At 45.8% G+C, this 12,731-nt stretch overlaps 1 protein-coding gene across 1 annotated transcript in view; it reads left to right on the top strand.

The window, feature by feature from the left end:
* Slc1a1 (solute carrier family 1 member 1) overlaps nucleotides 1-12,502 on the top strand; it is a 69,683-nt gene extending 57,181 nt beyond the window's left edge. The window contains exons 8-12 of the mRNA XM_040745906.1: nucleotides 703-810; nucleotides 2,356-2,478; nucleotides 3,042-3,236; nucleotides 7,919-8,053; nucleotides 9,918-12,502. Coding sequence (XP_040601840.1) covers nucleotides 703-810; nucleotides 2,356-2,478; nucleotides 3,042-3,236; nucleotides 7,919-8,053; nucleotides 9,918-10,164 — 808 coding nt within the window. The 3' untranslated portion in view covers nucleotides 10,165-12,502. The remainder of the gene's footprint in view (nucleotides 1-702; nucleotides 811-2,355; nucleotides 2,479-3,041; nucleotides 3,237-7,918; nucleotides 8,054-9,917) is intronic.
* The last annotated feature ends 229 nt before the right edge of the window (nucleotides 12,503-12,731 follow it).

The following is a 12,731-nucleotide window of genomic DNA, read 5'->3' as shown; positions in this document are numbered from 1 at the left end:
TGTGGAATTGGCTCAACATTTCATAATCCAAATGGTAGAAGCTGACAGTAAATATCCGGTGGTAACAGCCAAGGATGTCACTTAATCCCACTAAAACCTCAGCTTCACCGTCTGTAAGAAAAAGTAGTAAAATCTACCTCCTGGGCTAGAGGAAAAACATTAGGGGAAATGATGTGTGTACAATACTTTCCCAGGATAAGACATAGCTAAATAGAGCTCCACCACTGTTGCTATTGCCTCTACAAATTACACCTGAGAAGCAAGATGATCATAGCTGGAAAGGTTTTGCTCATATGAGATGGGCAGATATGACAGTCACTGGGGGTGTGCATATGACATGAGCAGATAAGATATGTGTGCATATGACAGGAGCAGATATGACAGTCACTAAGATATGTGTGCATATGACATGAGCAGATATGACAGTCGCTGGGGCGGGGGTGTGCACTGTATGGGTGCTTCTGTAGCACGCATTCTTACCAGCTGCCCTTAATTTGGGGTGAGTAGAATGAAGATAGCATGCAGATACTAAGGACAGTTGTGCATGCTGAACTTGAAACTGAACCCCTGGCTTCCTGTGGTCCTCCTAGTGGCATGAGCATGCACATTGAGCATGCCCACACTATCTTGTTCCCTTCCCAGCATCCTGTCTGAGAAATGCTCTGATGACTGAATTGTGACTTTCCTGTGTTTGCTTTCTAGCTACATGCCGATTGGTATTTTGTTCCTAATTGCTGGGAAGATCATAGAAGTGGAAGACTGGGAAATATTCCGCAAGTTGGGCCTTTACATGGCCACTGTCCTGAGTGGGTATGTCCGACTCAAGAGAAGAAACAGAATTCGCGGCTGATGCACTAGTGTGACTGTAGAGAGGCCAGGGTTAGCTGGTTAGACGTGGCTTTTCTTCCATGTGCAGGGAAAGATGGGGTTTGGAGGTAAGAGAGCATCAAGGCCACCCTTTAACAGCTGTGCCGTAGGTGGATCATGCTGTGCTAATTGTCAGCTCCTAGCAGAACAGCCTTTGCCATTGCCTCTATTGGGTTTAAAGCACGAGAAAAATTCATTTGTAGGCTCTTGGGGCTATCTCCTGCCCTCTGCTTCCTTTAGAATGTAAACTAGCCATGCAGGGAAGAATGCCTCCCACATATCCCAAGGCTGAAAGAAATTAAGAAGGACCTAAAAAATTCCATCTCAAGAACATAGGACTGGTTTTGCTTCTGATGTTCTTGCTGGGCTGGTGGCTACTGCTGTGTCCTGTGTCATCAGGGTGTCAGGGTGCTGGAGAGATCATCAGGCTGTTCAGTAAGTGTTTGATACCTTTCAGAGGTCATAAAACAAACAAGAAGGTGAGAGGCTAAGTCCCTTACAACACAGCTGTTGGCTCCTTCAGAAGAGATGCCACCAAACACCTGGCCAAGGACAGAATGGTCCCATCTACTAAGAAATGTGGAGCAAGAGAATGAGTAAATGACACTGATTTGCTTTCCATGGGCCAAACACCCAGCTTTAGCCATCAGCTTCCCTCTCAGAACCTGCTACATCGAGGAGTTCCCACAACACAGCATTGGTTGTTAACTCCAGTGTGCCCAAAACACAGCTTTCCAGCCATATAGAGGCAGCTTGTCTTACAGCGTGAGGGTCAGAGTTGAGACCACAGAGATCAGAGAGGCAGGGCTTCTACCTTCTACAGCCCTGCCCTGGAGCTGCTGGCAATACCAGGGCCTGGGGTGGGCAGTGATGGAGCTGAGATCTCAGATAATAAGCCATTTTATAATGGGGGTCTGTTGAGTTCTTGCCTCTTGCTCTATCTCTTATTCTATTTCTAACAGAAAGCTAAACATCATAGCTAAGGTCTCATGATTCTCTGGACTAAGAAGATGTTCTCCTCAGACCCTCAAGATTCCTATTTGTAGTGGTCACTGCTTGTTATTCAATCTTGTCTAACTGAACCATCAACTTGTCACATATGTGTACACACCATCTACTAGTGGGTCTCATTTAGTCAACCCCACTTAGAGTAACCAGTAGATTCCTATGTGAGGCACTTTGGGAAGACGGGAATAATAAAGAAATGCGGGCCAGACCTAAAGTATAAGTTTCTCTCTATTGCAACTCTGGCTTCCTTCTTAAATAGTAGACACCATCCCCGAGCCTAGTCCAGAGAACAGGATGGGGTGGGCTGTGATGAAAGCAATAATGAGGTAGCATGGTTGGGGACAGATGTGACCTTGAAGGGAGCATCCCTGTCCCACTGGGTTTTTATGCAAGTTTAAAGATGTCGTCGTTTTAAAAGGTGATTGAGCACAGGGCTCAAGTCTGGGGAAGTGGTCCTAAGGCTTCCCCCTCTCTCTGCAGGCTTGCCATCCACTCCACTGTGGTTCTGCCACTCATCTATTTCATAATTGTGCGCAAGAACCCTTTCCGGTTTGCCTTGGGCATGGCGCAGGCTCTCCTGACAGCTCTCATGATATCTTCCAGGTAAGTACAAGAGTGTCTCAGAGCAGCCTCCAGACGATGCTTCGTCACTTCTGTCACTTGGTGGAGATGGTTCCAGCTTCTGGTTGGACAGACCCTTTGAGAGATGGTGCCTGTGTTCTCTGCCCATCTCCTGGAATGTATTTCTCCACCCTTTTGAATGTTTCCTATACTCTGTCTGTGGCCTGATACCCAGAAAACATTCTGGTGAAACAGGGGGCAGTGGTAGGCACAGCACCTTCCAGTTCCTGGATTGGCCAAAAGTACCAGCATACAGGCTGGAGAGATCCGGGGTTCAAGTTCCAGCACCCACATAATGGCTCACAAACTACTGTAACTCCAATTCCAGGAGTACCAACACTCTTGTCTGACCCCTGTGGGCACTAGCCACACAGACATGCCATCAGGCAAAACACCCATGCACATAAAAATAATATAATAAATTATTTTAATTCCCAGCATGCTCTGGGGCCCTTTGTTCACTTTTTAGGCGACAGGGATTCTTTTTGGGTGGAGACCGAGGCCTGGCATTCTTAGACCTAAATTAGTTTCCGTTGATCCTGCAGTTCAGCAACCCTACCAGTTACTTTCCGCTGTGCAGAAGAAAAGAACCAGGTGGACAAGAGGATCACAAGATTCGTGCTGCCTGTTGGTGCCACCATCAACATGGATGGCACTGCGCTCTATGAGGCCGTGGCAGCCGTGTTTATTGCACAGCTCAATGACATGGACTTGAGCATTGGACAGATCATCACCATCAGGTGAGCCTGCTTATTTGCATCACTGCTCCTTGGACTGCCTCAAGTAAGCATGATCCATGCAGGCAGACCAAGAAGGACCTAGAGATGGGATGTCCTATTGGTTTACAAGTCTCTGACGGAGATGAAGACAGGGGGTGGACTCATGGTACACGTGACTCCTGCTTCAGGATCTTGGTACCTGAAGCATCTCTCTGCTCAGCTTAATGGGACCAATAGGTGCCAGACAATGCCAGGCACAGATTAGACACCTGAGACTCAAGGTTAAATAAGCATCAGCCCCTGCTCTAACAGGAGTCCCTGGTAAGTGGGGGGCTAGATGCCCAAATAAATACTGATCTGTGTTAGAACTCTCATGGAAAATTAATCGGGGTCACAGGATTGCCCCAATGAGGGAAGAGTTAACTCTACCTGGGAAGAGAAGGGAAGGATTCCTAGAGGGCTGGGAAGTATAGGTGAATCTTAGACGAGGAATAAGAATTTAGCAGGAAAAGGGCAAACTCTAAGAGCTCAGAACAGCAGAAGTATCTCATGGCCTAATCAGAGTCCAGATTCTTTGGCCATAAGAGCCCTGTGTAGAGGATCTAGTATAACAGTTTATAATATCATGGACAGATTTGAATTTTAAAGATATAACTAGCAGTATGATGGGAGGCTTGGATGGGAGCAGGGACCACAAACTAGAAGATCAGTAAGTCACCAAATGGCCTCTATCAAGACATATATATACTGGCTCACCTCTGAGTTAGTGAGTCATAGAGTCACCATCTGGATTCAGGCTAAGGGACAGGAAAAGGCTGAGATGGGTGGTTTGAGCTCATGTGAACAAGAGAAGCAAAAGCAAGAGGGGGATGGTATATTCTTCTTGACACGTTGAATTTGAATGCCTTTAAGAATTCTAGGGGCTGGAGTGATAACTCAGTAGTTGAGAGAAATGCCTTCCAGAGGACCCAAGAAGCTACCCATGCTTGGTAGCTCAAAACTGCCTAGAAATCCAGCTCCAGGGGAGCCAGTGTCTCTATCCTACATAGGTGCCTGTACTCACACACATATATCCTCAAACACACACACACACACACACACACACACACACACACACACTTATAAAAGTAAACTTAAGCCAGGCAGTAGTGGCACACATCTTTAATCCCAGCACTCAGGAGGCAGAGGCAGTCGGATCTCGAGTTCAGGACCAGCCTGGTCTATAGAGTGAGTTCCAGGAAAGCCTGAGCTACACGGAGAAACCCTGTCTTGAAAAACCAAAAGAAAAGGAAAATTTTAAACATCAGAAATTGTGAAAATGATGGAATATATAGATCTGAACTACAAACCCAAAGTCATGGTCAGCCACTTAACAGTGGTCATAGGACATGTGGGTGACAAGCCAGGAGTCTGAATCAGTAACACTATGACTAGTTATAACTGTAACCTTGGGCAAGCTGTCTGAGTTCTCTAAGCTCTGCTTTCTCATCTGTAAGTGGAGGAAATAATAGTGTCTATGATTTATTCAAATATGATAATTAAGGAAGAGTATGTTTATAAAGTCTTGGTGCCTACCCAGCGAGTCCCCAGTAAATGTTAGGAATGGATGACATTATGCAGGAAGAATTTGTAAAGAAGGAGAAACTGAGGGCAAAGCCTCAGAAAATCCTATTAGAGGTGGATAGGAGGGAGGAAGGACGGGAGGTGGGAGGAAGCCAGGGGTACTGTGGAAACCTAGAGCGGTTTGTTTTCAAGTGGTTTATTTTCAAGGATTAAAATGGCTCAGTGTCTGATGCCAAAAGAATTCAAGGCAACTGAAGACTGAGGTGGTGGTAGAAATGGCACTGGTTGTTTCCCAGGATGGCATTATGTGGCCACTAGTCCTGTGTGGCCAATGGCTGACCAAACTGGGTAGCACAGGTGTGGAATAGTCCCATCACTGCAGACTGCCCTGTTGGATTGCACTGTGTCTGAGGGACAGACGTGGGTTCCAGTTGATCTCAGGGTTGATGAAACTGGGCCAGCTTCATTTATGTTTACATAGGCATATATACTCATACACATATGAAGTATTTGTGGTGTGCTTAGGTTTTGACTATGATCTGTCATGTGAGATCATGTGTGGAATTTTCCATTCATATTGTCACATTCTTAGATTTTGGAGCATTTAGGATGTTGAATTTCCAGAAGAGATATTGACATCATCATGGTGAGGCTGACTGGGGCTACAGGAACAAAGTCCTATGCTGATTTAAAGAATAAAAAGACAGGCAAGGCAAGGTCTCAGCACTCAGCCAGATTTTATTGAAAACACACACACACACACACACACACACACACACACACACACACCATACCACACCACACAAAGAGACAAGCTCCCCCAGTAGTAGAGAGAATCCAGAAGCCAGAATCTGAATTTTCCTGGCAGAGCCAAAACTTTCATGTTTGAGGGCTGATGAGTTCCCTTTCTCCCTCAGGATTGGCTAGTCTGAGCTGGATTGTGTAATCTGGACAAAGAAAAGTTGATTGGTTCCCACAATCAGAGCCCCTCCCTCCATGTAAAAGTCAATACCACATAGTCCCTCTGGCAGGACAAACAGCAAGTCTTTGTCTTACAGTGGGAGGAGGAAGTAGCCATCCTCAATGTTTATGGGAAAGTACATTAATCTACCTAGAGCCTCTTTGCCGGGTCTGCCTCCCTACCACACAGCTGCTAGCCTCCTGGTCCCTCAGTATGCTCAGCCAGCAGCTGTACTCAGGGTGTCATGTGTATTGATCCTAGCAGAACAGCAAAAGTGGCCTATTTACAGTTTGCTGCACAGGCACTATCCTGATCTTTATACAACTTCGTCTACATAGAAGACATCCAATCCCTCAGATGCAGGCAAGGAGCTGAGATTCAGAGAAACACCTTGCTGAAGAAAATGCTCATAGCAAATTGGCAGAACCAGGAACGCAGTCAGATGTGTCTGACTCAGAAATCTATGACCACACTACTTCACAGCCCAGCCTCCAATCCTGCTGCCCCTGTGTGCTGGGAGAGAACCCTGTATCTCAGAAGCTGAAAACCCTTTTACTGAAGCAGGAAAGGTTGAAGCAGATGAGTAGGCTTTCATATTATTTCACCTTATCTGAAGATACAATGTTCTGAATGTCACCCCAAAGCCAGTCAAATGACAGAAGTTCTCTGAGCAAGGTCAAGGCTCAAGGGCAGACTGAATGGATTCTGAAGTCCAGCCTCAAGCTTGTAAGGACATGGCTAACCATGACATGTTAAGGCTTCGAGGGGGATCAGTGAGCCTGGGCACATGCCTAAAGAGACATTGTTTAAATTTTCAACCAGCATGGAAATAAAGTTGGATTTTTCCAAAGAGGTCTTAGGAAGGACAGCTCTGATGGATGATGTAAGCCTCAAACTTTAGAGATGTTGGTACAGCTCCAGAACTCTCTAAGTCACTGCAAACGGGTAGCCATGGCCACAAAAGGAACTGGGATGCTTTAGTACTAAGCAAAGAGCCTGGCTGGCTTTTGACCGGTGAGCAGCCTCTAGAACACAGCACTAGGCAGATGAGTGGGCAGCACAATCTGTTTTCTGAGAATGCGGAGACCTCTGGGACCCAGGGGGATGTGAATATGGCTAGATTTGGCTTCGTTGAGATGAACTCAGCAGTTTCTGCGCCTTTGCCTTTCAGCCCACCTGCATCTGGAAGTGGTACTTTAGCCTGAGGGTGAGGCGTAGTTCCGGAAAGCACTGTGGGTGCCCCGCCAGCTCATTCAATTCAAAGGACTTTCAGGGCACAGTGAGCCTTGATTCCTCCAGAATGACCCAATTAAAATAAACATACTGCTGGTGAGAAATTTGCAGCCAGGGGGAAAATCCCTGTCCTGTTGTGTGTGCTCAAGGGAGATTTTGTCCAATACATGGTAACTAAGTTCCTGTGGCTACCTACCCTGGGCTCCAGATCTCTCTTCCTTCAGCATAAAGTGCACCTGCTGGAATGAAGGACCAGTCAGGAATGCTTGTACCATGGATGGGGTCACAGTTGCTCAATTCAGTGCCCTGAACAGGTGTTCTTGGAGAGGGCAAGAGTCTTGTGATGTCGGGAAGTTACGTAAACCTGCTTAACCACTGCCTTCACCGCACACATCCTTGCCTGTCCACTCCACTGTCCCTCTAGTCGCCTTCCCAGGCAACAGAAATTCCTGGCACTGAGTGCTGAGTGCTCTGTAGATGATTGAGCAGCAGAGACCGAAAGAGGAAGGACACAAGCAGGGAGGGATCTGGCACTTAGGATGGGTAGATAAAGCCTTGGATAAAAACTCCTGGTGGTAAATTCCTCCCATCCTGAGTAATTCTGCCTCAGCATTGATGTCACGTGTTGCTGTTCTATACTTCCTTGTTTTAGGGTGACCTGTCAAATGCTCTCCTGCTGCCATGACATCCTGTTCCTCGTAAGCCCCAGCAGCTCCCATCGTGTGTGTGTGTGTGTGTGTGTGTGTGTGTGTGTGTGTGTGTGTGTGTGTGTAATGTATATATCAGATATCAGATGGGTGGATGAATGAATTACAGGCAGGTACACATGAGTTGGAACTGGTTATTTAACAAGTAAGTTCTAACTGTCCACTGTAGAAACATAACAGTACCAGGCACGGAACCTGTTTCGGTCTAACCCTTTCCTGCTACTGTGTTTTGGCTACAGTATCACAGCCACAGCTGCCAGCATTGGAGCTGCTGGCGTGCCACAGGCTGGCCTGGTGACCATGGTGATCGTGCTGAGTGCTGTAGGCCTGCCTGCTGAGGATGTCACCCTCATCATCGCTGTGGACTGGCTCCTGTGAGTTGGAATAAATGCCCCTGCTTCTGTTGGTTGTGCAGGCAGCTCCCTAGCCACACAGAGTCTTTGCTGTACTCTGCTTTTCTCCTCGCAATGCCTAATAAGCCATCGGCTGCTGCTTTTGCTTCATTTTGGCAAAGCCATCTGGTAACATGCTTAAATTTAACTCTTCATGACTTCAGCAGGGTTTCTCAAAGGTCAGTGAGCTCCATCAGCTCACTGGTGACACTTAAGGTTAGAAGACAAGATTCAATACGAGACCATATAGTGAAGGATCGGGGCAAAGCCCCATAGCCATCCCCACATTTCCCAGCCCCGTTAGCTTGATAAACACAGGGCCACCTGCTTCGAAATTACTGTATCTTTCCAGGTGTCTTTGGAATCCTCCGGGCTGGTTTTAGCATACACCTGTGTTCAAATCCTCATCTGGTCTTACTAGCCTTGGAACCTTGAGCATGTTCCTTAACCCCTCTGAGGCCCATTGCATTATTTCTGAGATGGGGACAGTTATGCCTACCTCAGTGGCTTGTCGTAGGGACCAAATGGGCTCATCTGAGCCAAGTGTCTACAAGTATGCCTGGCAGTTCAGCTCATGGTCAACAAAGGGAAAGCTCTGCTGTTGCGACGGCAACGAGTCAAACCACTTTGCTCCCGACATCTTTCTTCTGTCTTACACACACATCCCCCGTGCACAGAGCATCTGTGTGAGAATGTGCCCCCTTGATGTCCAAAATTGAAATTGGTCTCTGGTTTTATTTTTGAAATGCACGTCTACCTTCCAGTAGCAAGGTGTGGCTCTGCCCCTAGCCACCGGAGTCAAGTGTAGCTCCACACTTGTTTCAGATTAGAGACAGACCAGGGTTGTACAGTTTACACAGGAGCTAAGATTGGAGAATGGGAAAAAAGTCATGCTGTTGAGTTTCCAACATTGTACCTGACTTGGAAGCCATGACACTGCACAGAACGGGCATCTCCGGTAAAGGAAGAAACCAGGCAAATTTGAATCCTGGCTTTTCCTAGAAGCAGTGACTCTCTACCAAGATAAGTATAAGACCCAAACTATATGATGCAAGGATGCTAGGCCAGTAGAGTCTGTGGTACTGCTCCTGTTAGAAGGTCTTCCACGGTGGCAATGTACAGTCACTGTTGGCCTTTCCTGTCTCACAAATGTCAGCTCACAAGAGTATCCATTTCACAGTTTTCACCAAATCCTCAATATCAAAATGGGCACCCCTCTGTAGGCCTTTTCTATGGCCTCTTCTCTGGCCTGCCTGGGATTATGGCAAATGGGGGGTTGTATCAAAGAGGAGTCCATCTCTGGGCTGGCCTATATTTTTGAATGCCATGTTCTTCCATGTGTTGGCCGGTTTGTTAACAGAGTGACTTTGTTTGCTAAAGAAACGAGTACACTGAGGACACATCTGAAGCCTGCATACTTGGCACCATCCACCCCAGCCAAATGTTCATATTCCCTCATCGTAGCCAAAAGAGAGTACATAATACCAGTGTATTGTACCTAGGAAAGCTACAAAAGCGAACTCAGAGCTTAAAGACTTACTGAGTTCTGAGCCATCCTTGGTATCCTCCATGTATCTCTGTGGAGACCCCATTCTTATTTGGGAAGACATGAGGGAATTTCTGGAGCCTGAGAGGTCATTGCTACTTTCTGGGAGCATGGGCCATGTAGAGCCCATTTTCTCATTCTGTCCCTTTGGGAGTCACTGTCTGCCCCAGGCCAGTGAGGCACCTGTTGAGGCAGGGGAACAGCATTCTGCACTGAATTCATCAGAACCTTTTCTTTCTCCACACATCAGTGGAGGAAGATGAAATCTGGCCCATTCTGACTCTCCTGTCTCTTTGCCAGGGACCGGTTCAGGACGATGGTGAACGTTCTGGGTGATGCATTTGGGACCGGCATTGTGGAGAAGCTCTCCAAGAAGGAGTTGGAGCAGATGGATGTCTCATCTGAAGTCAACATCGTGAACCCCTTTGCTTTGGAACCCACAATCCTTGATAATGAAGACTCAGATACCAAGAAGTCCTATGTCAATGGTGGCTTTTCAGTGGACAAGTCTGATACCATTTCATTCACCCAGACCTCACAGTTCTAGAGGCCCAGCCTCAGATGACTGGGATGAGGCGGACATCTCCACGGGAGTCATCTCCTAGCAAACTCCAACATTACCGAATGAGAGAAACACTAAGAGTCAATTGTACATTTAGTTTGATAAACAGACCTCCAGATTATTTTCTATATTTGGCTTAATAGCCTTTGTTCTCTGGGTTTTGGAATTTGGGGTGGGGTAGAATGAAAGGAAATTAAGACAGCTGTGTTATCTGGATTTTCTAATTCTATAAAACAAGATCTAGAAGTATATGAAGTAGTTAACTGTTGGAACTAGGTAATATATACGGAAGAGAAATTGCTTTCTCGAGAGTAGACCCATGTTTGGGGTTTTTAAACAATATTATTATTGGCTACAAATTTTTACTCAGGCTTTCTATTAGCATAACTTCCCTTGCCTTCTAACTTTTTATAGATTATGATGCATCTCAACAGTCCCGCCCAGTTAAAGTGCCAAATTTTCCATTTTGACCTCATCTTCAGTCACTCCCAAACTACTCTAAAGAAAAAAAAAAAGAAGGTTCAGCATAGTTCAGCATAGTTCTGCAATAATAGTTTTAAGATAGTTGTGGGGTTAGGGAAAGGGAGAGAGTTTTTTATTCTATGTACTGTATTGGGATGCTGGTAGCTGTTTATCCAGTGTTCAGTATAGAACTGTATGTATATGTGTGTATATTTATTATTTTCATATGATTTGCAAGACAGAGGTCAATAATGAACTATCAATGTGAAATAAGACGTTCTCCTTGTACTTGAATCAAAACTGCAATTCCAAGACAGGCAGTGGTGGCACATGCCTTTAATCCCAGCACTTGAGATGCAGGGACAGACAGATCTCTGTGAGTTTGAGGCCAGCCTGGTCTACAAAGTAAGTCCCAGAACAGCCAGGGCTACACAAAGAAACACTGTCCCCAAAACACAACCAACAGACCAAACAAACAAACAAACAAACAAACCCTGCGATTCAAGCTCAAGTGTACTTTGGAGCCCACCAGAACACCATCAGGAGCTCTGGGATGAGAAATTAAGTTGCTGGCTTACTGTGTTCAGCCCTGAAGCAGAAATGTATTACAGTCAAACTCTGTGGTGGCACAGTCAATCATTTATAACTTCCAGGCTTAAGGTCCCTTCAGGGAGAGAGTCCCTGTTGGCAGTGAATAAATGGGTTTACAAAGGCCGCTCTCCCAAAGCCTGGATGTGCTCAGAGCCAAACAAGGCTTTAAGGCTTCGCTCTTCATGTACACTCAGGTCCACTCCGCAAGGTTGTCACTTCACTGCCCTTGGTCCTCTTTGCCCCTCGGGGCAGAGACAACAGTGGCAAGCCATCACCAGTTGTGTTTCAAAATGGGCTGCCTAAGTTGAAAAAGCCAAGTGCAAGGTGACCAAGCTATCCCTATACTGTATTCTTTTTATTTTATATGTTTTTTTTTTTTTACTTTTTTGTTTTGTTTGTTTTGAGACAGGGTCTCTCTACATAAGACTGGCTGTCATCGAACTCACTATGTAGACTAGGCTGGCGTCTAACTCACAGAGATCCTCCTGCCTCGGCCTCCCTAGTGCAAGGCTGAAAGGTGTGTGCCACCATGCCCAAAGGCATGTGCCATCATGCCCAGCTCTATACTGTACTCTTACAGAATAAAACCCAGGTTGTGAACTACCAGTACCAGTGGTTCAGGGGAAACACTTCTGTTCCCTTCTGTCTCCTCCTTCAGAAAGGATTGTTCGGAGAATCTTGGCCTTGCTGCTCAGATTCCTCTGCCTACCTTTCTCCTGCTCACTTCTAAAGACAGTTTATCAAAAGTCTACACTTCCGCCCTCCTCTTGTAAATAAAGCTCAACAAAAACTTGTACTTAACATGGAGATACCTTATTAACAGTTGTGTTTCTGTAGTATCATTAGCCACCTTAAACCCATGGTTTTATGTGTAAGAAGCCAGAAATTGTGCCAAAGATAGTAGAGGGGTAAAGGAACGCTCAGTGTTGGCCACCTGTACCTGAAAACTGCAAGAAAATGACGCTGACTTACTGACCAAGCATCACAGTGACCAAGGACTCTGAAAACTGGAGTACAAATATCGGTATTCTTTATGGGAAGTAAATCTAAACCTAAATGAAGTTGAATGAATACTTTATTTAGAAATGAATGGTTCTATCACTCTTATCAGGGACTCTCATTAGTGACACTATAGTTGGCAGAGCTGTTCACAAATTCACTGGGATCATCCTTGGAACCAGCCACTTAACACATTGTTCTGTTAACTCCTGAAACAGAACATGTTCCATTTCCTTCTCAATAAACATTTCTCATACTCTTTGTCCCCTTATCTTCCTGCCTCCTATCTATTCTTTTACTTACCTGGGTAGGTGTGGGAAGGTGAGATTCAGGCTTGTGCAAGAAGCTCTATCATTATTAGCTTTAAACCAGAGAAGATTGGTTTGAAAAAAATGTTATCACCTTGAGAATGAAAGGTCAGAACTTGAGGAAAACATACTGATCCTTCATGTTTACCAGTGAGGATTACAGGGCTGAAATACAGGCCCATTCTGGACAGT

The sequence above is a fragment of the Mesocricetus auratus genome, unplaced genomic scaffold (genome assembly GCF_017639785.1).
Source record: "Mesocricetus auratus isolate SY011 unplaced genomic scaffold, BCM_Maur_2.0 Super-Scaffold_4256, whole genome shotgun sequence".
Taxonomy (NCBI): Eukaryota; Metazoa; Chordata; class Mammalia; order Rodentia; family Cricetidae; genus Mesocricetus; species Mesocricetus auratus.
This window is presented reverse-complemented; position numbering and strand designations above follow the sequence as displayed.